Consider the following 27,587-nt stretch of genomic DNA (forward strand, 5'->3'; position numbering starts at 1 on the left):
GGAAAGCTCATGTAGATTAACACTCCCGGAATGTCCACCACCAGCTTTTATGTCCCCTGAGTGAGCTGCTGCCGTCCCCCACATCCCCAGGAGACCCTCCAAATCTAGCAGGCAGATCTGGCTGAGGTTCCTATGAAATCACTGCCTCTGCCCTTGGACCTGGTGCACGTGAGTTTCCGTGTATGCTTCTCAAGTGAATGGAGTCTCCATTTCCCCCAGTACCGTGAGGCTCCCAGAGCCAAGCGCCCCTGGCCTTCAAAACCAGTTGTCCTGGGGTCTCCTCCCAATGCCAGGACCCGAGCTGCAGAGCCTGACGTGGGGCTTAGAGCTCTCACTCCTGTGGGAGGGCCTCTGTGACTTAACAAATCTTTAGCTTGTGGGTTGCCTCCCCAGGGGTATGGGGCCCAGTGATACCACAAGCACGCCCCTCCTACCATCCTGCTGTGGTTCCCTCTTGATGTTTCCAGTTGCAGAAGATCTTTTTTGCTAGGTTCCAGTCTTTTTTCAATGGTTGTTTAGCATTCAGTTGTGGTTTTGTTGTAGTCGTGAGGAGGGGCGATCTCGTGGTCCTACCACTCTGCCATCTTGACCGGAACTCCACCCATTTAGGTTGTTTCCATGTCTTGGCTTTTGTATATAGTGCTGCTGTGAACATTGGGGTGCATGTATCTTTTTGAATTAAAGTTCCCTTTGGACATATGCCAGGAGTGGGATTGCTGGATCATATTGTAAGTCTGTTTTTAGTTTTTTGAGGAATCTCTATACTGTTTTCCATAATGGCTTCATCATTGGTGACTTTGGACCAGAGGAATTTCAGGGGAAATGATGAGGGTAGAAGGCTGATTGAAGTGCGTTAACAAAGGCCAGGAGAATAGGGATATCATTAGGGTACACAGGACCTTTGTGCAAATCAGGAAAAGAAGCCTTCCTCAAGCTGGTCAGTTGGAAATGATGGTGCCTCTGGGTTGATCAGTGTTCCTTCCTCAAGGATGACGAAATCTTGTGCCAAGCTTCCCACTTGGCAGGCAAAGAAGGGACTAGATTTCAGCCTTTACCCAAGCCTCCTCTACCAAATGCCTTTGTGTAGAGCACAGCGTGAATTAAAGGCCAGATCAGTCCTGGAAGAGAGGAACAGGGGATAAATAAATATAGACAAGCTTCAGGAGAGCAGAGAAATGGCATGGTTGCTTGACTGGGGACAAGTGAGAACAAAGAAAGGATTTTTAAAGATGGCACATTTGTACACTGATGGGCATAATTCAATAGAGAGAGAGAGAGAGTGAGAAATGAATGATATAGGAGGGAGGTAATGTTCCTGAGTAGATGAGGTGTGATAGGATCTAAATCTACAATGGAGAAATTCATATTTGATAACATCAATAAGAAAGAACAGGGTGCAAAGTAAGACAGTAAAATATTGATAATATTAATAGTATGTTTGTACATATGAAGACAATGGACACAAAAGGAGAGGAAGTGGAGGTTGGAGGCTAACCATAAGGAAGCTGTGATGCATTAGGTGAAAAGGTGAAATATGGTGTTGGTATGACTCAGACTTGGTCAAGCAGGGCTCCTAACAAGGGCTCCAGGCATCAAGGAGGTCTCATTCTTTGAATTGACTTCCTCAGTTCTTTTTAGACCCTCTCTGGTACTTACCTACCAGGAGTCTGGATTCCTGGTTAGAGAATTTTGGAACTAGATGTCAGCTGTTTGTGCGTACGTCTTTTGGCTTCTTTAAATCCATGTTGGTACTGCACAATGCTATCATGGTGTTGGAGCTTTCAGAGCTCCTCTGAATCAGGCCCAGAGTGCAGTTTTCCAGTCCTGTATCTTCCAAATCTACATACCTTTATGAAATTATTGAAACTTTTGGCAAGGGCCATTATTGTTTCCATAGATCTCTCACTGTAGTCACCAAACGCAGCCATCCTGTGATCGAGATTGTGTTAGGAAGGGTAGGGTAGGTTCTGATGACTTAACTCCACCCTCTTAGCCGGTTAACACAACAAAATATTCTCATTTATTCAAATAAATAAAGTGACATGTTGCTATCATTTTGTTGGCCCAAGCAAGACAGATGGCCATGACTAACTTCAAATAGGTGGAGAAGTACAGCTCTACTGTGTGCCTAGAGAGAGATGGATGCACAGTCATTCTGCCTGCCTCACACATACATATCCGTTGACTGAATGAAATTGAACACATTTTTTTAATTATAATTTCTGCTCTGTGTGTAATCTTCGACCTCTTTGGTAAGCCTCCTATTTTATTCATTTCTTGTCTTAATTCTCCTGTTCCCCTTTCAATCCCAGTTTAACAAACAAAACAAAGTAGTTATTTAAACATTCACCAGGATAAATTAATTCTAAATGTTTTCCCATAACTGCTAAACCATCATTATCATGGCTACATCTTAATTGCATGCTTTACCTTATCACATTAATTAAGCGGGTCACTAAACCTTATTCCCTCCCCACTCTCCCAGTAAAATGCATAGGTTTTACTAATAACTTCACAGGGTGTTAGCTGCCTCGATACCATCTAGGCACACCAAAACAAATGTATTTCCAATAGAACCAGAAAACACATTCTATGTAACTTTGGGGGAAAAACTTCTACATGAGGAGCAATAGGAATGAGATACTGAAATTCTTTGGTTTGTGCTTCAAGTTAATTGATTTATTTAACCAGCACTGCCTAGATTTCAAGAAGACATAGGAATGAGAGCTTGGTTTATGTGAGAGGAAGAGCCATGTTTTCAAAAGAAAACAGTTGAGCTTCTATTGACAACCTTTACTGGCTTCTCACTGGGGCTCCCAACCCACCTCTCTCTAGAATCAACTCTTTATTTTTTTTTTTTTTTAATTTTTTTTGGGGTAGGGAGGGGGAGGTAATTAGGTTTATTTATTTATTTTAATGGAGGTACTGGGGATTGAACCCAGGACCTCATGCATGCTAAGCATGTGCTCTACCACTGAGCTATACCCTCCTCTCTCTTCCTACCTTTGACTTCAGCTATTGGCCTCTGTCAATTCTGAAATCCCTCTTCTTTCCTGCCTTTTTGCCTGTGACATTGACTTTTTGGAAGATCCAGGTCAGTTGTCTTGCAAAATGTCTCATATGCCAGATCAAGTGTGTGCATATTATGGCCTGTTGCTGTACTTGGGGGAGAAGGAGCAGGAGAAGGGGGAGAGGAATTATGTGGCTTGAAAAGCCTGAAGTGTTTATTATCTGGCCCTTCACAGAAAGAGTTTTCTAACCTTTGTTCTAAATCTTTTTGTTTCCACATAGTAGTATTCAGTTTGTATCTCAGTTCCTTGGATTTTGGGAAAATTGAAAAATAGGTCTAGAACTGTGCTGTCCAATATGATAGTCACCAGTCACAAGTGCCTGTTTAGCACTTGAAGTATGGCTGGTTCAGACTGAGGTGTGCTAAGGATAAAGTATGCGTCAGATTTCAAAGATTTAGGGTTAAAAAGGAGTGTAAAATATTTCATTAATAATTTTTATATTGATTACCATGTTGAAATAGTAATATTTTGGATATATTAGATTAGATACAATGCATCATTAAACTTAATGTCACCCTTTTTTTTTTTATGTGGATACTAGAAACTTAGGTGCTTCACAGTGTATTTCTATTGGTCTAGACCCTTGATTAAAATCAGATTAAATATTTTTGGCAAGAAGACTTCATAGCTGATCTTATGTACATAATATGTATCACAGCATGAAACACACATCAGTTTGTCTGATTATGAATAACACTAATTTTGATGCATTAATTAGGGGGTGACTGACAAGTATCTCCACTGTAAAGGTACATTTTCCCCTTCACAATTTGTAGTTTCTTCCAAGATCAGACAAGATCGGGCGAGTTCAGGGTAATGTGGCCGTAGACAAAATTCGTAATTTCTTGCAGCCACAGGACTATTGGTTTCCCAATGACTTTCACATAATAGTTTTAGTATCTTTTGGTGATACTTCCTTGAATTAGTTACTAAGTTGGAGATTGCAAAATGGTGTCTTATATTTTTAGAATTTCTTCTTAAATTTCTTTTATTTTTTATTTTTTTACCAAAACAACTTTTTTATTGAAGTATAGTGATTTACTGTGTTGTGTTAGTTTCAGGTGTACAACAAAGTGATTCATTTATATATATATATATATTCTTTTTCAGTCTTTTCCACGATAGGTTATTACAAGATATTGAATATAGTTCTCTGTGCCATATAGTAGTTCCTTGCTTATGTATTTTATATATAGTAGTATGTATCTGTTAATCCCAAACTCCTACTTTATCCTTCCTCACTTTCCCTTTTGATAACTGTAAGATTGTTTTCTACGTCTGTGAGTATTTCTGGTTTGTAAACAGTTCATTTGTATCACTTTTTTTAGATTTCACATATAAGTGATATCATATGACATTTGTCTTTCTCTGACTTACTTCACCTAGTATTATAATGTCTAGGCCCATCTTTGTTGCTGCAAATGGCATTATTTCATTCTTTTTTTAATGGCTGAGTAAAATTCCATTGTGTGTGTGTGTGTGTGTGTGTGTGTGTGTGTGTGTATACACCACATCTTCTTTATCAGTTCACCTGTGATGGGCATTCCATGTCTTGGCCATTGTAAATAGTGCTGCTGTGAACACTGGGTTGCGTGTATGTTTTCCAATTAGAGTTTTAATCTTTTTCGGTATATGCCCAAAAGTGGGATTGCTGGATCATATGGTAACTATTTTTAGTTTTTTTAAGGAACCTCATACTGCTCTCCGTACCATTTTCTTATTTACTGTCAGTTAAATTTCTCAACTGATATTTTCTTAACTACATTTTTTTCTTCCTTTTCTTAAAAAATTTTTTTTAGTGATGGACACATCAATTTTCATTTACTCAGTGTATTACAATCAAGTGCAGTCATTATTCTTTTTGATACTCAAATCTCTCTAAATTTGTTTAGTGGGAAGGCCTTCCAGCTGGCTCCTGAACCCTTTTATCATAACCTCGTTAGTTTTTGAGTGCTTCCTTGCCTTCTGATACAGGAAGTCCCAGGTCCAGTGTACTTCCTGTCCCAGAGGTGGAATCCGCCATTTCTTAAGACTCCTCCATTTCTTATAATAAGAAATGGTATCCCTAAACCAAGATCAGGGTGGTAGATGTGATCAGAGTTACTGGGTGACATTGCTTTCAGGCTCTTTCAGTAGACAGAGCTAGAAAATACATTTTAAGAAATTATAAGCTGATATTGATATCTCTAATTCAAATTTAATATTGTTGGAGATTTTCTTCCTTTATTTTATGTTTGAATTTCTTTTCATGTACATTAAAAACCTCCACTTGATAAAACACAAAGACATCTACTTATGTTTTATCCTACAATACATATTGTTTCCAAGTTACAATATTACAACTAACATTAACTGAGTTGTGCCATAAAGTTTATTACTTTGTATACCGTCTGTCCTCAGAAGGGTATATAGTCAGAGTAACTTAGAATATTTATTCAGAGTATTCCAAAGTAACTTGAAGTAAGTATGTTCCCTGAGAGGTTGTGTTAAACATTTGATAGACAGGTTCATTTGTTCCTGTTTGTGTTCAGTTTTAGGTTTTGCTTTTTGTTTCTTTATCTATTTTTGAATATATGGAACATTCACCTGGTTCAGAAGTCAAAACCGTTATAAAGAATTACTCACAGATCTTGTTTCCATCCCGTCTTTTATCCTGCTTCCACTCTGTGTATAGGTAACTATTTTCATTAATTTCTGGTTTATGTGTCCTGTGTTTTTGTTTTTGTAAAAGCACATACACACACATGAATAAAACTATTTGCATTGTTTTATGTCTTGCTTTTTTCTTATTTAACATTATATCCTGGAAAGTCTCCCTATCAGTTCATAAAGGTATTCCTCATTCTTTCTTTTTTTAAATTGCTGGAGAATTCTCCATTGTGTGGATGTACCATAGTTTATTCAGTAAGTCTGTAACTGATGCACATTTCTGCTGTTTCCCATCCTTTGCTACTACAAAAGTTAACACAGTGAATGACCTTATGCCTAAGTTGTCTTGTGTTTGTGGAAATGTAGCTTCAGGGTAGATCCAGGAATCTTATTTTTAGAAACATCCCAGGTGATTCTGATGCACAGCCAGGTTTGAGTATTGTTGCTTACTGTGTATGGTAAAAATGGTATCCAGGAACCTGGAATTGTTAACGTTTAAAAAATGAGGAATCAACAAATACAGAAGCAAAATTCTCACCATCCTGAATCCTTCCCTACACTGCCTAGAATACAATTGAGTTATATGAACAGACACTTAATATCTGGAGTCTTAATGCCCAAATCATCCTGTTGGTAAAAAAGTTATCTTATGTTAGACACATAAGTGGCCCACATTTGGGCAACAGATAGCTTTCAGTTTGAATTCGCTGAGTCAGAAGTAGCCAAGGGGCACCCAGTCCTGGCATCTTATAGGCAGTGTTTTGCACAGGTTTGGAGATAAGATTAGGAGTCATTAGCATATGGCAATGTGATAGGCAAAAGGTGATTTGGAGCAGGATTACAGAGTGAGAAGCTGCTTGGGGTGGGACCCTAGGGAATGCCAGTCCTTAAGAGGCCTGTAGAGGAGCTTAAAGAAACTATAAACAGCTAGAGAGAAAGGAGAAAAACCTGGGAAGACAAGTCATAAAAGCCAGAAAGCAGAGTGTTACAGGAAGAAAATAGTTATCACTGTCAAATACTGTTGAGAAGTGAGGCAAGATAAAGGCAAAAAGGTTATCTACTGGATTTAACTAAGAGACCAGTGGTGAGACATTTGTCAGAGCAGATTCCATATTGTGGTGGAAACAGAAGCCACTTAGAGTGTTAAGGAAGGCACTCAACCTCATATAGATGATCCTTGGAAACAGCAGTGCAACAGAGTATTTCTTTTTCTTTTTTTTAAACATTTTTTATTGCTTTGTAATCATTTTACAATGTGTCAAATTCCAGTGTAGAGCACAATTTTTCAGTTATACATGAACATATATATATTCATTGTCACATTTTTTTCTCTGTGAGCTACCATGAGATCTTGTGTATATTTCTGTGCTTTACAGTATAATCTTGTTTATCTATTCTACAATTTTGAAATCCCTTGTCTATCCCTTCCCACCCTCTGCCCCCTTGGCAACTACAAGTTTGTATTCTATGTCTATGAGTCTATTTCTGTTTTGTATTTATGCTTTGTTTTTGTGTTTTAGATTCCACATCTGAGCAATCTCATGTGGTATTTTTCTTTCTCTTTCTGGCTTACTTCACTTAGAATGACATTCTCCATGGGACATCCCTGTTGCTGCAAATGGCATTATGTTGTCAGTTTTTATGGCTGAATAGTATTCCATTGTATAAATATACTACAGCTTCTTTATCCAGTCATCTGTTGATGGACATTTAGGCTGTTTCCATGTCTCGGCTATTGTAAATAGTGCTGCTATGAACATTGGGGTGCAGGTGTCACCCTGAAGTAGGGTTCCTTCTGGATATAAGCCCAGGAGTGGGATTCCTGGGTCATATGGTAAGTCTATTCCTAGTCTTTTGAGGAATCTCCCAGAGTATTTCTAAAAGCAATGAAAGTCAACATTTATTCCTAAAGGAAAAAATTAATTTTAGTATTTTCTCCTATAAGTTAAAAAAAAAAACTTTGGTGGTGGCTGTTTTTTCTATGTTAGACTCTAGAATAAGATGCTTTTGGATTTAGCAAACAGCCTATGCTTAGTTATTTTAGGTTTAGTATTGAGTAATTTCATAATAAATAGTGTGAAAGTAGTAATGTAGTAATATATTTTATGGTGTTCTTCAAAAAGTACCATGACTTTCAAACAGTTTCCCCATTCAAATATGAGAACCATGGTCCAGAATAACTTTGTAAACCACTGTCCTCTCTCCTACTGGCCTTCCCCCATTCGCGTCTATACCCTGGGCTGTAAGTAGACTGTGCTTTTTTGCCCTGCTTGTGAGTAGGCAGCAGCCTGGCTTAAAGAAGTTTGTGAGTACACAGAACAAATGATGAAGAGGGCTTTGAATGTCATCTAATCCAGCGCTTTCCAAGCCTGGCTGCGCATCAAAATGGACAACTTGGGACATGCATCAGAAAGAATCCTGGGTCCCTGCCCTAGATCCCCCTACAGTGGGTATGGAATGGGGCCTAGAGAGCTGTACTTGGGATAAAGTGCCTTTGATCATATAAATTGAACTCCTGAAGAACAGAGAGGCCCAAAGCAGTCACGACTAGGTGGGTGTCCGGATTGGAGATTCGCGATTCTGTGCTTTGGGTGGTAGCCAAAGGGCATTTGGGTTGTCGTTTTGGAGGTGCCGGGGAGGGCTTGCTTTTCCCGGCACATTGGATGGGCCTTCCCCCGCGTTTCTTTCTACGCAGGAGACGCCTTGTGTTGGCGATTCTGCAGGTGCCACTTCTGCTGCCCAGTTACCTAGTTTACTCCAGGCACCTGGCGAAGCTTGGAGCAGGGCTGCGGGGCGGAGGCGGGAGGCAGTGTCCTTCTATGGCCCGCCCATCGTCCTCATCCTATCCCCGTCCTGGAGGCTTGGGGCGGGGCTTCGCCGCCGCCCCTCCTTTCCGTGCACGCCGGCTGCGGGGAGGGGAGGCGTTCCGGGAGGCATTCGGGAAGGCTGACGGTCTTTTTTTATTTAAAAACAAAACAAAACAAAACAAAAAAACGTTTTAAGTGCACAGCATTCTAGTTCAGCATCTGTGTACACAAGAGCGTGATCACCACCACAAGTCTAGTTCCCATCCATTCCCCTACAGTTAACCCTCTTCACCGATTTCGCCCACCCTTCTGGAAGCTGAAGGTCTTAGAGTCTTGGAGCTGATTGGCTGATCCTGACCGTCTACGCCTCCCGGGTTTTCCGGAATTCGGGTTGAACTCAGGAGACTTGAGTATGGCCTCTCTTAGTCAGCCCTTGCGCGAGCTACTGGGACCTCTGCTCCCACCCAAGGACGTGGTGGAGGCGGAAGATGATTATCTGCCGGAGGATATGGAGGAGGATGAAGACGTTGTGTTTGTGGACGCCGAGGAGCTCTGCAGTGGGGTCATAAAGGCTGGCAGCCTCCCCGGGCGGCTCCGCGGTGAGGAAGCACCCCCGCCCCGGGGTGGGGGGTGGGGTTGGAAATGTGTGGTTTCCTTTAAAGACCTCGTCCTAAGCAAGGCAGGCGCCTCGTCGCTGCAAACAGAGTTCCTCTGGGATGACCCAGAGGTTTGTTCCTGTTTAGAATAAAATAGTAACAACAATAGCAGTAATAGCAGCGACTTGAGCAGATACTGTATGTTAAACTTGTGCTCCACGTGTATCTCATTTAAAGTTCATAGCTTTTTGAGATAGTTTTATAGTCGAGGAAACAATCGATGTCCAACCAGTATTCACACCCAGAATCAGGGCTTTTAACTATTTTCTTGTCTTTCCCGGAGTCGAATATGTGATTATTTTTTGGTTACTTACACATTCACGCATGAGAAATACTTAAAGGCACTGTTGATTCATAAACTTTGTGATCCCTGTTTACCTTTTAAAGTTTCCTGTGCTATGAATTATACCTATTATGTGTACCTTGTGCCTGATATTTAAGAATGTTTGATTGTTCAAACCAGTGCTGTCCAGTAGAATTTTCTGTGACGGCCTTGTTCTGTATTTGCACTGCCCGCTACAATAGCTGCTAGCCATGTGCGGCTTTTGAAGACTGGAAATGTGGCTGGTGCATCTGAGGAGCCAAATTAAAAATTTTAATTTTAATTAATTTAAATTTAAATAGTCACATGTGAATAGCCAGCACAATTTTAAACAGAAAATTTTCAGGTGTTCGTGGAGGGTTTCATTATTTACCCTAAAAGTGTTAGTGACTGGTTACCATGTTCCAAGCAAGGTATGTGTTGCTGGGATACCCTGCAGAGATTAGATGCTGAAGTTGCTGTCTTAATGGAGCTTACGCTCTATGAATTAAACAGACATTCTGTAAGTAATTATACAAGTAACTATAATATTACTTAGTGCTGGAAGGAATAGTAAGTTGTGCTAAGAGAGGATATATTCATGAGATTCAGGGAAAGCTTTCCTGAGGAAGTGACAATTAAGCTGAGGTCTGTAGTAAATGGGGTAAACAGTAAGGAAAATATATTTAAGGCAGGCAGAACAGCTTACGCAAAGGCCCTGTGATCAGAGGGACCGTGGCACTTTTTGGAAACCCCATAAAGGTTCCCAGGTGGTTTCTATTGGCTGAGATCAGAGTAGCAGAGAGAGGGCTGCTTTCAGAAGAGGAACAGTAGACCCTAGGCATATACCATGCTCACCTCCTGGAATACAAAGACAAATGAAACACTGTCTTATTTGAGAGCGCTTACAGTGTAGTAGGAGACGACAGATCAACAGACAAGTGGAATATAGGCATCCTAATAAACATCTGTACGGGGTGCTGTCTGGGGATTTGAGAATGGTGGATTTGATAAAGCATTGGGAAAGAGGCTTTAAATTATCCTATATTAAACTTTTCTTTTTTTTTTTTTTAAGTTTCAATTTTTGATGAAAACACTAAAGAGCCATGTAAAGTATTTGGACGTTTTCCGCTAACGGGTGCTTGGTGGCGAGTGAAGGTTCAGGTGACGCCTGTAGGATCAAGGAGCTATCAGGTTCAAGGATTTCCGTCTTACTTTTTACAGTCTGACATGTCACCGCCAAATCAAATACAGATCTGTTCCCTCTTTCTTAAAGACTGTAATGTACCCGCTGATAACAGAATTAAATTTTTAGCATGGGTAAATGATGGATCAAGCCATAAAGACCTCAAGTTTGAAAATCTTAGGGAAATATTAAGAACTTTCCAGAAGGAAATTGGAATGAACGGTCAAAAACAACCTACACAGAAAACACAGGAAGTGTCACCACCAGGTTACGCGATGCCCTTTCCTCTGGAAAACACACGTAAGTGATTTTTATCATCGAATTTTGGTGTGATTGAGATACTTAATGACTAGTGTGTTTAAGATATTACTACTGTAGTACCTTGTCCTCATTTTCCATTTTTAAATCAGTTTGATAAAATGTGTTGATACTGCCTTTGGAGGATGTCATTGACATCGCAGGTTCCTCACCTGTAACTTGAAGAGGTTGGGTGAGATGATCTGTGAACACCTTTCCATTCCTTTCCAGCTCTAAAAGTGTGATTCTAGCTCACTCTCTAACTTCTGCATCCATTGGATTACCTCAAGTCACTAAGAAAAAATTCAATTGCGGGTTATTCTGTTTGAGAAGGCAAGGAAGAAAGGCGTGAATACGAGTGATTCGTTTTGGAAAGATTTCAGTTCACAATAGTTTAAAATAACTTTTAATTATGATTTGTTATCTGGATGCTCACGTTCACATAAGTGGGATATTTCAATTTCTTAATTCTGTCAAATGAATTTGACAGTACTTCATTGACTTCAGTGACGAAAGAATCATGATTACAGTAAGAAAAGTGATAATACAGATTAATATGTAAATGACTTTTAATGTCTAGCTTTAAATTCTATCATTGAGTCAAATTTTATTCTGATTGTATTTCAAGCAAAAGAAAACAAAAGACTAAGAATTAGTTACCTAAGCATTTGAAGAACATAAATTTTTGGTGTTAAACATGATGAAAACCATCTTGGTACAAAAGCAGCTGTTATAATATGATCAATTTTCTTGTTGGTTAAAGTAAATTTATTACTTTCTATTACCCTCTTTGATTTGGATTACTTAAACTGTACTAAATGAGAAAGTCCATCAAATACTTATTCTGTGAGTTCATTTTTATGTCTTGATTTGTTCTTTTCTGATATCCTGTAGTGCCATTTATAACTGTAATGAGAGCTTTGCGGTTTCCAAAAATAGTGGAATTCCTTCCAGTTCTTCTGCCTCGACACTTTAAACGGCTCATAAGCTCAGATTCTGAAGAGGTGTTGGAGAAGATAGAAGAGATTTTAGGTACACAGCCATGGAAACTTGGATTTCGTAAAGTAAGACATTTGCTTAGCATTTAATAATCTTGTATAAGGCAGGAATTCTCAGTCGTGACAAATTTTTTGCATCTCTTTCCAAGGAAAAAAATTTGCATGGATTTCAATATTGATTAATTTATTTTCAGTGTTACAACTAAATATAAACTTCTTAGACCTATATGTCTTAGGAAATAAAGTTATAGAGGAAAACAGAATAACAAAATAAATGACATTCAAAAGATCAATAATTTAGTTATGTAATTTAGTTTAACATAACATTTTTTTTGTAACTAAATTGACATTTGCAACTTGAATGTAAATCCCATTGATGGCACAAGTTCTTGGTAGTTCGGCAAGTCCATTCTTCTCTGCAGCGAAATTCCTCACTTTCCTGTTTGAACTTTGGAAAACTTTCATTAGTCATGTGGTACATCATGATATCATTTACAGTTTCTTTGGCACTTCTGTGCTTATTATTAGAGACCAGGTGTAGTGAAGTGGCACTGAGAGGCTCCAGAGGTGTTGAAAACCAAATGTAGCACTTAAATCTTGGCAGTACCGGGTTGTAGGTGGTTTTCTAAATGAAAATACAATTTAAAAAATTCTGAGATAATTCCTGGATCACCAAGAATATGTATAGGTCCCACCCACCCCTGCCCCTGTTTAAGGAATACTGGAGTAATGAATTTGTTCCCTACATGAAAAGACTATGATTTCAGTGTGCTTAGAAAAAGAAGATACTGTTCAGTAGGAAAGAGAAGCAGAGCAGTGAGCATTCTGGGACTCAAGTGAGAAAAGGAGGCTTGAAGCCCCTGTTCAGCATGTGGGTCACCACCCAGAATAGACTTCTTTGCTTGTTTGCTAGGGCTGCTGTCACAAATCGCATCAACTGGGTGACTTAAACAACAGAAATTTATTTTCCCACACTTCTGGAGGCTCTAAATCCAAAGTCAGGTTGTTAACAGGGTTGATTTCTTCTCAGGCCTGGCTCCTTAGCTGGTAGATGGCTGATCTTCTTCCCATGTCTTTGCATGGCCTTCCCTTTGTGCTTGTCTGGGTCCTGATCTCTTCTAATAAGGACACTTGTCACATTGGATTAGGACCCACCCCAGCGACCTCATCTTAACTTAATGACCTCCTTAAAGACCCTGTGGTCTTTGAGGGTATGGTCACATTCTGGGGTACTGGAGGGGAGGTTAGGATTCCAACGTATGAATTTTCTGGTGACACATTTTAGCCCATAAAATATATGGAGGGATCCAGGGGTGATGTCTCTGTGGGAGAAGCAAAGAAAAAATGGAGCCAGTAGATGACCTGAGTGGATTATGGTGAAGGAAGTTCCATACCTTTACAGTAGAGTGTGGGCAGTCATTAACTTAACAACACACACGGGAGTTCAACACAAAGTTAATGTAATCACAGTATATCGTGTCACTCAGCTGTGAATCCTGTTAACACTGATTTAACCAAAATCAATTTTCAAAATGCACTGTAACTTTTTTCAAAGATGGGAGGAGGAAAACCGTGTGGGGAGGTGGTGGTATAAAAGGGCAAGAGCTTCCATGAAGAAAGACTTGCCGTAGTAAGGAGTTAATACTAAATATCTTAAAAAAAAATCAAGGAATAGTTAAAATAGTTCTTAGAAATATGGAGATAAATTCTCAAGAAGCATGAAAATGATAAGTTAGAGGATTCCTGTTTTTTTTGTGATAAGCCACATAGTGTTACTAGACTTTTAAAACTGTATATGTATTGCTTTGAGAAAATGTAATTTTAATTAGAAATTATATAGATCTCAAATCACAGTGCAGTTGATTAAAAAAATTAGTGATGTATTAGGTACCTAGTTTTTTCTCCAAATTTAGTTGAAACAGATGTCATCTGGGACTTAAAAAATTATTAACAAACACTGCAGTTCTAATTATAGTCAATGTGTATAATTTTTATAAAGCAACTTGAACTTTCTTTTCTTAAAGATAACCTACAGTGAACTGAAGATTTTGCGATGTGAGGCAAGTTGGACATCATTTTGTCAGTGCAAATCTCTTCTTCAGTTGATGACTGATTTGGAGAAGAATGCTTTAGTAATATATTCTCAGCTGAAGCAGTTCTGCAGAGAACATGGGCACACGTGTGTTGAGGAAGCTGACCTAACTTTACAGTTGTCAGACTGGATGTCTTTTCATGATGCTTGGCAGTCTCTGAAGTTCTTGAAGGATATTGGGGTGGTGACGTACGAGAAGGGCTGTGTCTTTCTCTATGACCTTTACTGGGCTGAAAGAGGCATTGCGTCTTCCATATGTGACCTGATGACAAGGCCACCGTGGCATTTAAATGTCGACGTCAAGAAGGTGCTTACATCTATTCACACCACAAGATCCGAGAATTCAGGAAGTGATGATACACTGAATGAGGGTAAATCTGATGAAACAGGATTAGAAGATTTGGTGGACATTCTGGACACTCAGGACATTGGTGACCTTATTTGGGATAATGGTGAAAAGGAAGTTGGTGCAGAAATAAGTGAAGGTCAACTGGATCTGGGTCAAGTGGCTGCTCTGGAGATGATTTGCACCAATGCTGTGACAGTCATAAGTGGGAAAGGTGGTTGTGGGAAGACCACAATTGTTAGCCAGCTTTTTAAGCATATAGAGCTGTTGGAAGAAACAGAAGTGAAAAAAGCTTGTGAAGATTTTGAACAAGACCAGGATGCACCAGAAGAATGGACTACCTTCACTGAGCAAAGTCCGCCTAAGGCGGACAAGGCTATAGAAGTTTTACTTACAGCACCTACAGGGAAAGCAGCTGGCTTACTGAGACAGAAGACTGGTTTTAACGCTTATACACTATGTCAGGTAAAACTTTTTACATTTCTTCTTTAGATAAAGCATTTGCCTTAAACACAAACTTTGAGTTTGTTTTTCATTTCTCCCTGATGACAGTCAGTAGGTATTGACTGAAGGTCTTCTAGATCCTTACTTTATGTAGCTAATCATTTAGTAGATCACTGCCACTTAAAACAGCAAGTCTATAAACTGTTACTGGTTTGCAGTGAGATAGAAGCTGGTGCCAGAAAGTAAATCAGTGCATTGCTTCCTTCATTGAGAAAATCTGATTACGAAAAATAAAATTGTCAGCTAAACTAAAGTGTATGTTTAATGTTATAGTTAGTTTCTATTTTGGCATGTGCTCTGTTTCTCACTGGGACTGGTTACAAACATGTCAGAGTCCACAGACCATATTTTGAGAAGCATTGTAGTTGGAAGAAAAAGGTTGTATCTTATGGAATGAAAGCTCCATGAAAGTGAGAACTTGGATCATCTGGTTTAGTTCCTTATCTCTTTTGCCCACAATAGCACCTGGCAAATAGTAGTTGCATAGTGAAAATTTCAAGTGAATTAAGATGCTGGAAGAAAATAGTTTCAGCTACAGTTAAGAGTCATGAAGTTTTAAACTTGTAAGGAGTTGGAGAGTTTCCTCTAGTCCTGACCTGCCCTGTTACAGATCAAGGAACTTGGTCATTAGAAGATTTCTGAAGGAAAGGATAATTGAATTGGACTCCGATGGACAAGGAAGCTCAGATGAGAAGGACATTTTATTTAAGGGAAAGGCCTTTCCAAAGGCGTTAAGGAGAATGATGAAGAGTGTGTAGAGGGTTTCGAGGTGACTGCACTGATTGGAAGGAAGTCTGTGTGTTGTAAAATAATGGAAATTACACTTGGTTTAGACCGGGGGTTTGAGCTTTAAAGTTTGAAGTATTTTGCCGTTTCATTAAATCTTTGACAAACCAGTGACGTGGGTAAGTGATATTATCTGCATTTGACAGAAGAGCCAGTTGAAACCTGGGGATATTGAACAGTTGGCCCCAAACCTTAACCAGACACAGCCCCAGCACTTGGATTCGCGTCTCTGACCTCCCAGCTTGCTGCTCTTTCCCTGGTGCAGTCTTTTCCTCATTTATTACAGATCTTGCATACCTGATCCTGAAACTTGGACTTGATTAGTGGGAGCCATTTAGGTTCCCAGGCAAGAAAGTGAAACGAGAAAAGCAGTTCTAAAGAAGGTTACCTAGAATCATAGAGCCACAGCCACCTCAGGAATTACTTTTGCACTACTTGTATTTGTCACACGAGTGAACAGAGACGCAGGGAAGTTTAGCGTAGCTCGGGAGTGGAAGAGTCTTCTGATCAGTTTGTGATTTTTTCCATTATACTTTCATGTCTGATTGATTAGCCTGAACTCAAATAGGAGAGGCCCCAGAAGGATCATCACTGGATTTCATCTTATGTTCCAACTCGGATCAACGGGTAGTGTCTCAATATCTGGTTGGGATGCCAGGAGAGCGTTTCTGAAGCCCCGTTCGGGCTCAGAGGTGTAAGGGCTCAGGAAGAGCACTGAGGTGGCACTCATGCCACCTACCATCCTTGGCCTTGGGATACCAGGTTTACCAGATAAAAATACAAATTTTTAGTGTAAATGTACACCGAATATTGCACTGAACATACTTACACTGAAAAGACCTTGATTTGATTATCTGCAGTTCCAGTTTAGCTGGGTGTCCTGTATGTCATCTGACAACCCCATCTTGTGTTTGTATGTGGGGAACTGGCTGTAAATCTTTTGGAGCAATCTAGGTGCTCAAACATAGAGCCTGTGTAGAGTTGATGGCATTAGAAATCCAGGGGGAAAAGTGTCAGTCAGGCATTTCTAAGATAACTAATTGAATGTATAAAATAAGGAAGAATAATTAGTGATAATTATAATGGTCTATTGTGAGACAAGGCCACTGAGAGAGAATGGTGGGTGCGGCGGAGGATTTGTTGAAGAGAGTTCTGAGCATTTGGTTGAGAAATATGAAGGCTTTTACTGAACAGACATGTTGGATCTAATTTTAGTAGAAAAAATAAGTAAAGATATGATACCATTAAAATCTGTATACGTATATGCTTGCTTACAGCATGGAAATATTTCTGGAATGATAAATACCCAAGATGTTTAACACTGATTATAATTTTACACATTTTTTTCTCTCATCCATATTTTTTAAATGGTAAATATTATTACCTCTGTAATAAATTGTTTTTTAGTTGTTCTGTTGGTGGTGGTGGTTGGGGAAATAACAGAGTTTAGAGTACTAGACGAAAAAGTAGTATTTTCTTAGTTAGTTTGGGAAGGCGGCCCTTTATTTCCAGAATGGAGGATTGTAGTTGGGAGGAGAGTGGGGCTTAAGTGATTGGGTGACCTCAGAAGGCTAAGAGAAGGTTTACTTGAGAATGGAAAAGAATAGTGGGCTCTCTCTGGTCAAAAGTGATAACAGTTGAGCTTTTTGCAGTTGGAATAGTGCTGTGTGCGAAGCTTGTTAAATGAAACACAGTACTCGTTAGGAAACTTTTTTTTTTTTAATCTTTTTTTGTTTTTCGATTTACTTGCTCTGTCTTTTCTATATATTCATCCTATAACTTGGGTTCTGTTTCCCCTGTTACTGCAGCTGCATCATTCCGCACCCACTTCCTATTTAATTGTATTGTTCTAAAAGAACATGTTGTTTAAAAAAATTCCGGGCCAGTACATTTTATAACCTGAACTAAGAAATGCCCTGCTTTGCTCATAGGTCAATTATAGCTTCTATTTATGGAAGAAAAATACGACCAAGGATAAGCCATGGAAATTTTCTTTGGTTAGAGTTCTGGTTGTGGATGAAGGAAGTTTGGTGTCTGTAGGAATCTTCAAGTCGGTTTTAAATTTATTGTGTGAGCACTCCAAGCTTTCAAAGCTTATCATCCTCGGTAAGTTAAAATACTGTTGGTATCCTGATTGTTTGGTTTAAATAATTGTTGAGAGTGGGTTGTTTATATCATTTCGCTGTTTTAATATTCACATCCTGCAGGTGGGAAGCCATTTCTCAGAAGCCACACTGGGTTCAGTCTGACCACTTGCTTTATCAGCTTGGGTTCTATGTGTTGACCAGGATTATTAGCAAGCTAGGATGTGAATAAAATAGTTTGCTGTGTGGGGTTACTGCAGCCACCTAGATGATGACTGTTACAAAGTAAAAACATCACAGGCTCAGAGTAACAGGATGCAGATCATTTGGAAATAATATAAAGTCTCAACTATAGACCACTTTAGTCATTTTATGATGCTAAGCTAATAAAGCAGGTTAGACCTCACTGGCCTCTTAAGTCCTTCCAATTCTGGTGAGATTCAGTTAGATTCTGTTGGGTAGTACTGATATGTCGACTATATGAGACACTAATGGAGAAAAAATAGAATTGCTATGAGAGGCTCAAAATGTATCTGAAAAACTGTAATGAGGGTATTTTATAAGTAGTTGATTCTGTTAATAGCTTAAGCATTCTTCTCGTTTCTACCCAGAAAATAGTTTGTCTCTAGAGTTTGCTTGTTTGTTTAAAGTAAAAAGATTTTTAATAAAGCAAAACATTATCATTACTTTACTGGAATATGTCTATTATCAAATGCACTGGGATTATTTATTTTTCATTTTATATGTTTATTTTATTTATTCAAGGCCATAGATTCCTTCATATTTGGTAAGATATTGAACAAGGTTGAATAAATGACTAAATTCTAGATATCTAAACCTGTTTTTTCTTTACATTGTTAAAAATTTTTGCCCCTACACAGTTTGCCTGTGTTTAAAGGTATGAAAAAATTCAATTCATATTTTACCTGATTGTGTTATCACTTTTTTTTAATGTTGTATTGTTTAACTGGAATGGTTTTTTTGCTGTTGATTATTTTTAAAGACTTAATGTTCTTAATTAATTTTAAACAAAGACTTTTAGGGGATTTTTCCCCCCTCAAAATAAGTCTTTATAATTATAGCATATATCAGTAGGGAGAAATAAAAATAATTTCTAAAGTTCAAGATCCCAGTTACCTAAAACTATATCTTTTTTCTTCCCCCTTTTAGGTGATATTAGACAGTTACCCAGCATTGAACCTGGTAACTTGCTGAAAGATCTTTTTGAGACACTTAAGTCAAGGAATTGTGCTATTGAACTAAAGACCAACCATAGAGCAGAATCTGAACTAATTGTGGACAATGCTACAAGGTAAAATATAACTAAAGGTTTGCATTTTCCCTCTGTTGTATTAGCAATAAAAGATTAAAAAAAAATACTAGCTTTTGAATTAGGGTGATTCAGTGCAGTGTGTTTACTACGCCCTTTTCAGAAACCTATTCTTTCCTTCATATATATCTGTATAAAGATACATACCTTTGCTTTACAGTTAAAAGAGCAAAGTTAATACCTTTCATTATTGATCCAACATAAATTATTTTTTAAAATATATTTTTATTGAAGTATAGTCATTTTACAATGTTGTGTCAGTTTCTGGTGCACAGCACAATACCTCAGTCAGATAGGAACATACATACGTTCGTTTTCATATTCTTTTTAACCATAAGTTACTACAAGATATTGAATATAGTTCCCTGTGCTATACAGTATAACCTTGTTTATCTATTTTATATATATTAGTATCTGCAAATCTCGAACTCCCCATTTATCCCATTTATCCCTCCCCCCCCCCCCCCCGGTAACCATACGTTTGTTTTCTAAGTCTGTGAGTCTATTGTTGAAATTTAAGAAAGAATGTGTTTTCCTGATTGGAAAAGTATGTATGTGAAATCAAGTTGCATCAAGCTTAAGGACCACAATAAGCCCAAGGGGAATGGAGACTTGGAAATGAGTTCATTAAAGTTCGAGGGTGAATTGGGAAAGAAATTTCCCTTAATTTTTTTTCCCCTCAGTTTTTATAAGGGGAGCCAAAAGAGGGGGAAATACCCATCAACAGCAGTGTTTCACTCCTTAGTGAATCCTGGTGGCCCCTGTATTACTCTCCTTAAAGTAGGAAAGAATCCTCCTTTCTCCTTAATCTTTGCATAAGCCTTTAGAGTCATCCTCTGTGATGGGTATGATGGAACCACAGAATATTAAGAGACTATTTCATTCATTGGGCCAAAATTTATCTTTTTTCTTTTTTTAGTTTTTAAAAATTTTTGTGGGGGCAGAGGGGTGATTAGATTTATTTACTGTTTTTTTAAATGGAGGTACCAGTGATTGAACCCAGGACCTCATGCATGCTAAGCACACACTCTACCACTGAGCTATACCCTACCCCCTCATCTTTGTTTTTGACTCTCTTTTAAAAGATGCTGTTTTTATTGCTTAAAACATGTTCTTAGTTGGATATCAGCAGAAACTAGAATATTCAAAACCTACAATCTCTCATGCCCTGCTACCTTGGCTGGGATAGTGGGAGTAGAGTAAGAGCGGACAGGAGAAGCGTGGATGATGTAGGTCAGAACTGAGATGCTAAGAAAAATAATGCAGCTGGATGTGTAATACTCTTTACGTAACTCTTCTGCTCCTACCTAAAGGCCACCTCAGTTTTGGATGTTGGTAGGCGATTGCTCATTTTAAAGTCTGGAAAGAATCTAAAGCACATTAGATTTCTTAGAACTCAATTTTATCTGAAACTTAGGAATTCCTTTTAGTAACTCTTTCGATGTCATTTGGGCTGAGCTGTGCTGCTTTCATCATTTCTTCTTGGTCATCATCACCATATGGTGAATGACAGATGGATCCCGGTGATACCATGGAAAAGCTCCTAGAGGTAGAAATATGTTACATGATCTTGGGTCTGAAGCAAAGCAGAAAATCCATGGTGATTCTCAGTACCCCCCAAATTAAATCTGGGATATTTCCAGTAGGGGCAGCCGCCTTTCCTCTCTCGTCTCCTCTCTTTCAGCCCTGCTGGGAAGGGTTGAAGATGACACAGTAGGGTACCTTATCTGTGACAGCCAGGCTGCCGGTAGGTCTTTCTAGGGAGTCAGGTTTCTTCCGGATAACAAAGGAGGGAGTCTGTTATGACAAAGCACCTGGCCCTTACTGTGTTTGCTGATATGGTTTGCAATCTTGGAAAATACAAGAACAAAAGAAGGATGAGGAGGGAATAGAAGCAAAGAGAAGATGTGAATTCTCGGTACAGTTGGGAAGATGAGACCATGTATATGATATATACAGAAGAAGGGAGAAAAGGAAGAGTATGATGTAAATGTATGGAAAAGGCCCCAAAGAGTCTAAGTTAATTTAAATAGAAAAGAATACAGAGCCAAATGGGCCCAGATTTCCCTCCTACCTCGCCTGGTTTCTACCTCTGTGAGCTTGGAAAACCCCTCATAGTTGACTAACCCTTGTGTTGCTCACCTGTGAAGTGAGGATAATACCTGCCTTGTATGGTTCTTTTGGGGTCTGAAGAAAAGTAGGTCAAGTTCTCAGAATGGTGCTTAGTAAATTCCCTAGCAAGTTTTTCTAGTGCTTTCAGTGTGCTAGGGGTAGGGGACTGATTGATGAATGTAACATTATGGCCTTGCTAAGTCTATTTTAAAACTCATTCACTATAATGTATATATGAGTAGCCTTTTCACCCTACTTGTGACCTATTCACAGATTTTAATTATTGTAATGACATTATCTCTGATTATATATGAAGACAGATTTTGGAATACTAATTGGTGTATTATTTTATCTTTAAGAATCTCAAGACGCCAGTTTCCAACATTTGATGCAGAGCTGAATATCTCTGATGATGCAACGTTCCCTGCCTCAATACAAGATAAATCATTTGTTTTTGTCAGACTCCCAGAAGAAGATTCCAGTTCTCAGTTCTCAAAAAGTGATCATCAATCTTGTAAGGATAAACGTTTATGTTATATAGGGTTAAGTATTTCAGTTTTGTAATATAGTTTCAAATGACTGGTAAAGATAAATATTGCTAGGAAAACATTAGGCACTGGAAATAGACTATTAATCATCAAAGCAGATTACTTTAGAATTTTGTAAAGAAGTAAGCTCTTGACATGTGCACACTAAGGGCTCGGTAAATATTGAGTGAATAAGTGGACGTAGATGATTAGTTTAAAATAAAGCAAAGCCCAAGGAATCCAAGTTCATTCAGGAGAAAACATGTCTTCATGGATGAAGCTCTTCTTTGGCAGCAGTTGGAACCGTAAATACCACATTCTTTGTTTTGCGTACATTTCTTTCTTTTTTTTTTTTTTCAATTGAATTATAGTCAGTTTACAGTATTTGTCAGTTTCTGGTATACAGCACAGTTTTTCAGTCATACATGAGTATACATATATTCGTTTTCATATTCTTTTTCACTGTGAGCTGCTATAAGATCTTGAATGTATTTCCCTGTGCTGTACAGTATAAGCTGGTTTATCTATACTGTATTTATCTGTCAGTATCTAGAAATCTGTTTTGAGTACATTTCTGACACAGAAGTAATGGCTGTCAAGCTCTTGCCAGGCTGAGTTCCTAATATCTCTGTTTCTTATAACATGGACAGACAGTGCTTCTCGTTGTGGGGGTTAGCGTGACAACAGGATGGGGCTGAGAAAGTGCACGGGATAAGGAATCTCCCTTAGGTGTATGATCCGTGTTACGTCACCCTGCCATTTGTAACAGGGGGGTCACGGTGGCAGTGCCTGTGAGGCAGCTGTGAGGGTTGAGGGCATTCCTCAGTTTTGAGGAACTATTATAAATGTTAGTTTTTTGTGAGTAATAGATAGCAGATTATCTACTGCAAATGATCTTATTTCAATAGATTATACCTTTTGATCTTTATATTATAAGCTTACTTAGCAAACTTTTTTTTTAATAGTGTAATGATTTACCCAAAATTGAATGAAGATTTAAATGATTATTACTGAGGGTTTACTGTTGTTACCACAGTTCTTAAAGATACATCCTTCCTTCCCAGCAGCTGTCACTCTTCATGTGAAATTAACTGACAGCCAGCTTTACCTGTAAGCCTCTCCTCCTCTGTGTGTTCCCACCTCAGTTCCCTTGGGTTAGTGTTCATTCCTGTGATGGTATTCTTTTTTCTTTTTAAATGAGATCGTATAATAATAGAATTCTATAAGTGCCTTTTTGGTTTTTCTGATTATAGAAGTAATTTATATTCCTTAAAAAAAAAAAGTCAAATGGTACAGAAGTACTTGAAGTAAAAATGAATATTTCCTTTAATCATCCTTTCTTCTTCCCCCAAGGCAATCCCATAAGGTCACATCCATAGGAGGAGCTTGGTGTTTCTCTTTTTAAACCTTATTGTATCCACACACAAACATGTATTTATTTATTTTAGTTTTACATACATTGGGTTATAAGCTACATATTGTTTTGTGATTTGTTTTTTATTACACATTATGAATAATGTGCAGATAAGGATTCTTCTCACCCCAGCTTAGTTCAGAGTAGGTACCAGCGCAGGTGAAGAAGGTGAGACTGAGATGGTTAAGAAACTTGCTTTCTTCACCACTCCATTTAGATCTTCCTAAAATATGGTTAGTTTTATTTCTGACATACATTCTTTACATTAATGTACTTAAAAAAAAAAAAAAAAAACAGTGGCTTCAGAATGGAGCAGAGCTAAGCCGATGCTGTTTGCTATCTTAATTACAAACTTCAGCTGGAAAATGAGTCTCCTTTAAGAGAATTGAATAAATACTCCTTGGAGAGGCATATAGTACTTTTTCATTAATAATTAAGTAGTATTGCTTAATGCTTAAGTAATAAATATTACTTAATAAATTACTCAATTATTCCCATTATCACAAGATACAAAGACCTAAGACAGGCTTCAGAGCTGCTCTAGAATTGCAGAGATGGTAAAATGTGAGGTAAAAATGTGAATCTTAGAATCAGTGAAATACAGTGTACGTCTTGATCTACGAGATGCAGAACCAGACAAAGCAAGGAGCAGGCAGCACGACCTCGTGAGTGTGAGAGAAAATAATGTTCTGTGAGACCTTCGGCAAGCACGGTGCGGTGGGGGTGAGCTGAGCATTGGCTATTTTTTAGTGATAATCCTCCCTTCCTCTGAAAAATGAAGGGCTCACCAAGCAAGCAACTAATTTAGTCCTTCTTAGAGCAGGGATCACAGGCCTGGGTTTTTTCATTCCCGGTGATTTATCTGCTAACAGGGGGGTGGCCCAGAAGCCTGGAATGTTCTTACCTAAATTGTTACATCTTCTCTCTTTCATCAGAAACGGTCCTTTATGTCTAACATTGCTAAGAAAGATTAGAGGAAGCCTGCTTCTCAGTTCCCAGCGCTGAGGAAGGACAGGTTATAAGTGGATTCACTGTTGGCAATGATCTGAGCTCTAAAAGAGGGAGGCTGGCCACCCTACCCCACTGAAAAATTTCGTTTACTTCCAGGAACCTGAGTTTCTCATTGGTAACTAGGATGGAATTTGTGGTGATGGTTCAGTTGTTTAATAGCTGGTAGGATCTGGTCAGTCTTAGAATGGATGCCTTTCTGGGTGTCAGGGTTAACCTTTTCTTTGCTGAGTCATGGGGTGATCTGGGAGTTCTGGGGGAAGGAAAGTCATAGTTGGGGTGGGAGGTAGGGCATAGTGGTATTAGGGGAGTGGCTATTTTCTGGTCACTAAAGAAGTACCTCCATATTTTATACTGGCAGTGTATCAGCTAAATGTCAGCCCTGGATATAATAATGTGTGCATCATACATGTCTTGTGAAGATTAAATGAAATAACATATGCAAAGCATACAGATTTTCATATTATAACTCATTACCACTAGTACCACCAGAACTTAAAAATAGCAAAGGTTCACGTTAGTTATCCTGTTACATATTTTGTCCTCTTGTTCATGTTTTAGATTCAGCATTCACAAATCGTGAGTAAATATGCAGTGATTATATTGCAGATTAGAAGCTGCCCTGGCTAGTGGCTGACCTCCCTGTTGAGGATGGGGGGTTTGGGACTCTTGCCTCTGTTCTCTTTTCTCTTGCTCTGGCTGATGCTCCCCTGGTGAATTTGAATCCCGTTTGGTGAGATGTTTTCCTGGGCCTCTTAGCAGGAATTCTGAATTCTCCGTTGAAACAGTGTTGTAATATAGTGCTGTTCCGTGCTTAACTTTTTTCTCTTGAATTATTAGGTTTATATTCTGTGGTTAAAACTTTACTCAAAGAAGAGGACCTACAAGATGCAAAAACATCACAATTTATTGCTTTTAGAAGGTAAAGCATTTACTACAGTATAATGTTTTTAATGCTGCTTGTAAAACTCATGACTTATTAATCTGTATACTGCTGGAATGGGAGACTCTTGCAGTTCATTACTGAATTCTCTTACTCTGAGGCGTTTCTTTGGTGGATGCAGCAGAAGGCAGTTTCTAAACAGGGCTCTTTTTACCAAATATTATATTTGGCAACTCATAGGAAATCTGAATGGAACAGAGGTTTATGTTCAGATCAAACTTACAGAATCTCTTTTCCTGGCGAGCGTCCTGGAAGCTTTGTATAGAATCCAGTATCTCATTATTGTTGGTGACAGAGGTAAGCACAAAATAGACTCCATCCGGTGACTCTTGATTTCTCATGTGTTCCAGGCAGGACTGTAACGTGATCAACGCCTGCTGTTGCGAGCACTACACCGACCATCTAATCAAGTGAGCACAGAGAACCGGAACCTTGAGGAGGGCCTTCCTGGATCCGCTGTGGTTTTGTTTGATTTGACATTTAATCCCTGCAGCCGCATATTTAAAGATGATTTTTTTTCCTCCTTGGTGAAGTCAGATGATCTCTTGAATGAAATACAACGTAGATCCTTAGGAATTGACTTTTTGGTAATCAGTGTAATAAGAAAAAGAATAAAATTGTCTTTAGGGTTTCCAGGTTGGCAGCCTCTAGCTTCTCCAAGATGAGCGTGGGGATTTCAGGAGAATGTTTCAAAGTAGAGCATGTGTGGAGTGTGTCCAGGAACCTTAGCATCAGGATGCCTGCAGAGAGCACCTTAGGTGAACATCTTTCAGGGAAACAGGAGTAGAGAAGGGAAAAGCCACTCTGTTTACACACAGGACAGATGAACTCACTTCTCTTGCATCTATCAACACCTACTATTTGTTAAGCACAGAGAACCCAGAGATGTGTTAAGTTACAGGAGGAGTTCCCTGTCTATTGAGGGAAGACCCAAAAAAACATGACAGATAACAGGACAGAGGGTTAAAAAGCATGAGACTGGGGCTGTCCAGCCTGGGTCCCAGCAACAGATCTTGGGCAGGTCATTTTACCTCTCCATGTTTGTAAAAGAGGATACTTGGCCAGATTTTCCCTCATAAAGTTGTAGCAAAAATGAAATAACATTCCTAAAGCACTTATCACGGTAACTAGTCTATCACCAGCATTTATTCAGTTTGCTATTATTCTGATATGATGTCGTAATTATTATAATAGAAATATGTCCAAGTGCTAGAACACTTGAAATAGGGCCGCGATGAGGGAGATTGGAGAGGATGGATTTGAAAGGTAGAATCAATAAGATTTTGGGTAACTCTTAGGATGTAGAGGGAAAGCGAGACCATCAGCCTTTATGCCAAGATTTCTAACTTGAAACGATTCGGCTGGGAAATGTCATTGAGTTTGAGGTGCTGCAGAGCATGTCGGTAACCAGACCACAACTGTGGGAACCTGATTTCTCGTTGAACTTTGGCGAACAAAAGCAATGTGGAGAGTGTGGGAGTTACTTTGAGACCTGCCTCCGATCTGAGTGGGAGTTGCTGCTTCAAGAAAGTGAAATTGAGGTTTTCCAAACTCTGATGCTGTGCTTTCATTTTCTAACCCAGAGACCATCAGAACAGAGTTGAATTTGGAGTTGGGGATAAAATTTGTTGCACCAGGAATGCGTACCTCTCAGAGTTACTCCCTGACAGTACCTCCAACAGCCAGCAAGAGAGTGAACTAAAGGCCAGTGGCAAGGACTTTAATGGTGCTCTTTGTGGTTTTGCTAAAAATAAGCATGACTTTGAAAGTGGACTTCGGCTCTGCAATGGAGAAATATTTTTCATAACAGGGGTAAGTGGTAACAGAAAAATAGCTTTTTACCTTCCAAGGATAGATTTGGTTTTCTCTTTGTGGCCCTAGGATTGATTCAGAATCTAGTATCAGAGCTGATCTTCTTCTGTAATTTTTTGTTAAGGATTTTTGCATCCGTGTCCGTGAGGGATCTTGGCTTGTCGTTTTCTAGGGAATGTCTTATCTGGTTTTGGTGTCCAGCTAATACTGGCCTCGTAAAATGAGTTGGGAAGTGTTCTTTTCTCTTATATTTTCTGGAAGATTTTGTGGAGAAACATATTTTTAGTAAGTTTGAAGTGCTTGAGTAACAAAAAAAACAAGGGACAAGTGACACATTATTGTATTTTACAGAGTATCATGTCCTTGGTTGCTGATTAAATAAACTATACTAGTGGTCACCTTGAATTTGTCTTCATTGTATAACCACCCTTAAATTTACAGGCTTATTCTTTAAAAGCTGTGAGGAAAAGTGAACTCTTTGCAAAAAACATGTGCAGACTTAACATAGTGCAAGAAATGAAATGTCGAGTCTTTTAAAATAATACAACACAGACTGTTCTCCAAAGAGTCAAATTAAGGTTAATTTTCAAGGACCAAAAACTTGCATTTGTGTTTATTAAAATATTTGGCTTGTATATATTCTCAAGCATAGATTTTTAAGCCT

The 27,587-nt window shown here is 38.8% G+C and overlaps 1 protein-coding gene, 1 long non-coding RNA gene and 1 other non-coding gene across 6 annotated transcripts in view; 1 reads left to right on the plus strand and 2 right to left on the minus strand.

The window, feature by feature from the left end:
- Nucleotides 1-193: 193 nt before the first annotated feature.
- Nucleotides 194-27,412, minus strand: LOC116667664. Its single transcript, XR_004324620.1, has 5 exons — nt 27,351-27,412; nt 20,401-20,410; nt 9,606-9,612; nt 1,551-1,555; nt 194-204 (listed from the first exon to the last, which is right to left on the minus strand). It is a non-coding gene; the product is annotated as an uncharacterized LOC116667664 (long non-coding RNA).
- On the minus strand, nt 2,918-2,989 carry TRNAA-AGC. Its single transcript has one exon. It is a non-coding gene; the product is annotated as a tRNA-Ala (tRNA).
- Nucleotides 8,616-27,587, plus strand: part of HELB (DNA helicase B) — a 30,440-nt gene continuing 11,468 nt past the window's right edge. For 2 of the 4 annotated variants that reach the window (XR_004324612.1, XM_032493356.1), the window contains exons 1-10: nt 8,616-9,126; nt 10,560-10,970; nt 11,862-12,031; nt 13,990-14,868; nt 17,625-17,799; nt 18,948-19,089; nt 21,579-21,733; nt 25,009-25,090; nt 25,462-25,521; nt 26,695-26,923. Coding sequence is in view for 3 of the 4 variants with exons in the window: in XM_032493356.1 (XP_032349247.1) it covers nt 8,940-9,126; nt 10,560-10,970; nt 11,862-12,031; nt 13,990-14,868; nt 17,625-17,799; nt 18,948-19,089; nt 21,579-21,733; nt 25,009-25,090; nt 25,462-25,521; nt 26,695-26,923 (2,490 nt within the window). In the remaining variant the exon portion in view is untranslated. The remainder of the gene's footprint in view (nt 9,127-10,559; nt 10,971-11,861; nt 12,032-13,989; nt 14,869-17,624; nt 17,800-18,947; nt 19,090-21,578; nt 21,734-25,008; nt 25,091-25,461; nt 25,522-26,694; nt 26,924-27,587) is intronic. The other 2 variants (XM_006186019.3, XM_032493358.1) reach the window with 1 other exon arrangement.

The sequence above is a fragment of the Camelus ferus genome, chromosome 12 (genome assembly GCF_009834535.1).
Source record: "Camelus ferus isolate YT-003-E chromosome 12, BCGSAC_Cfer_1.0, whole genome shotgun sequence".
NCBI lineage: Eukaryota > Metazoa > Chordata > Mammalia > Artiodactyla > Camelidae > Camelus > Camelus ferus.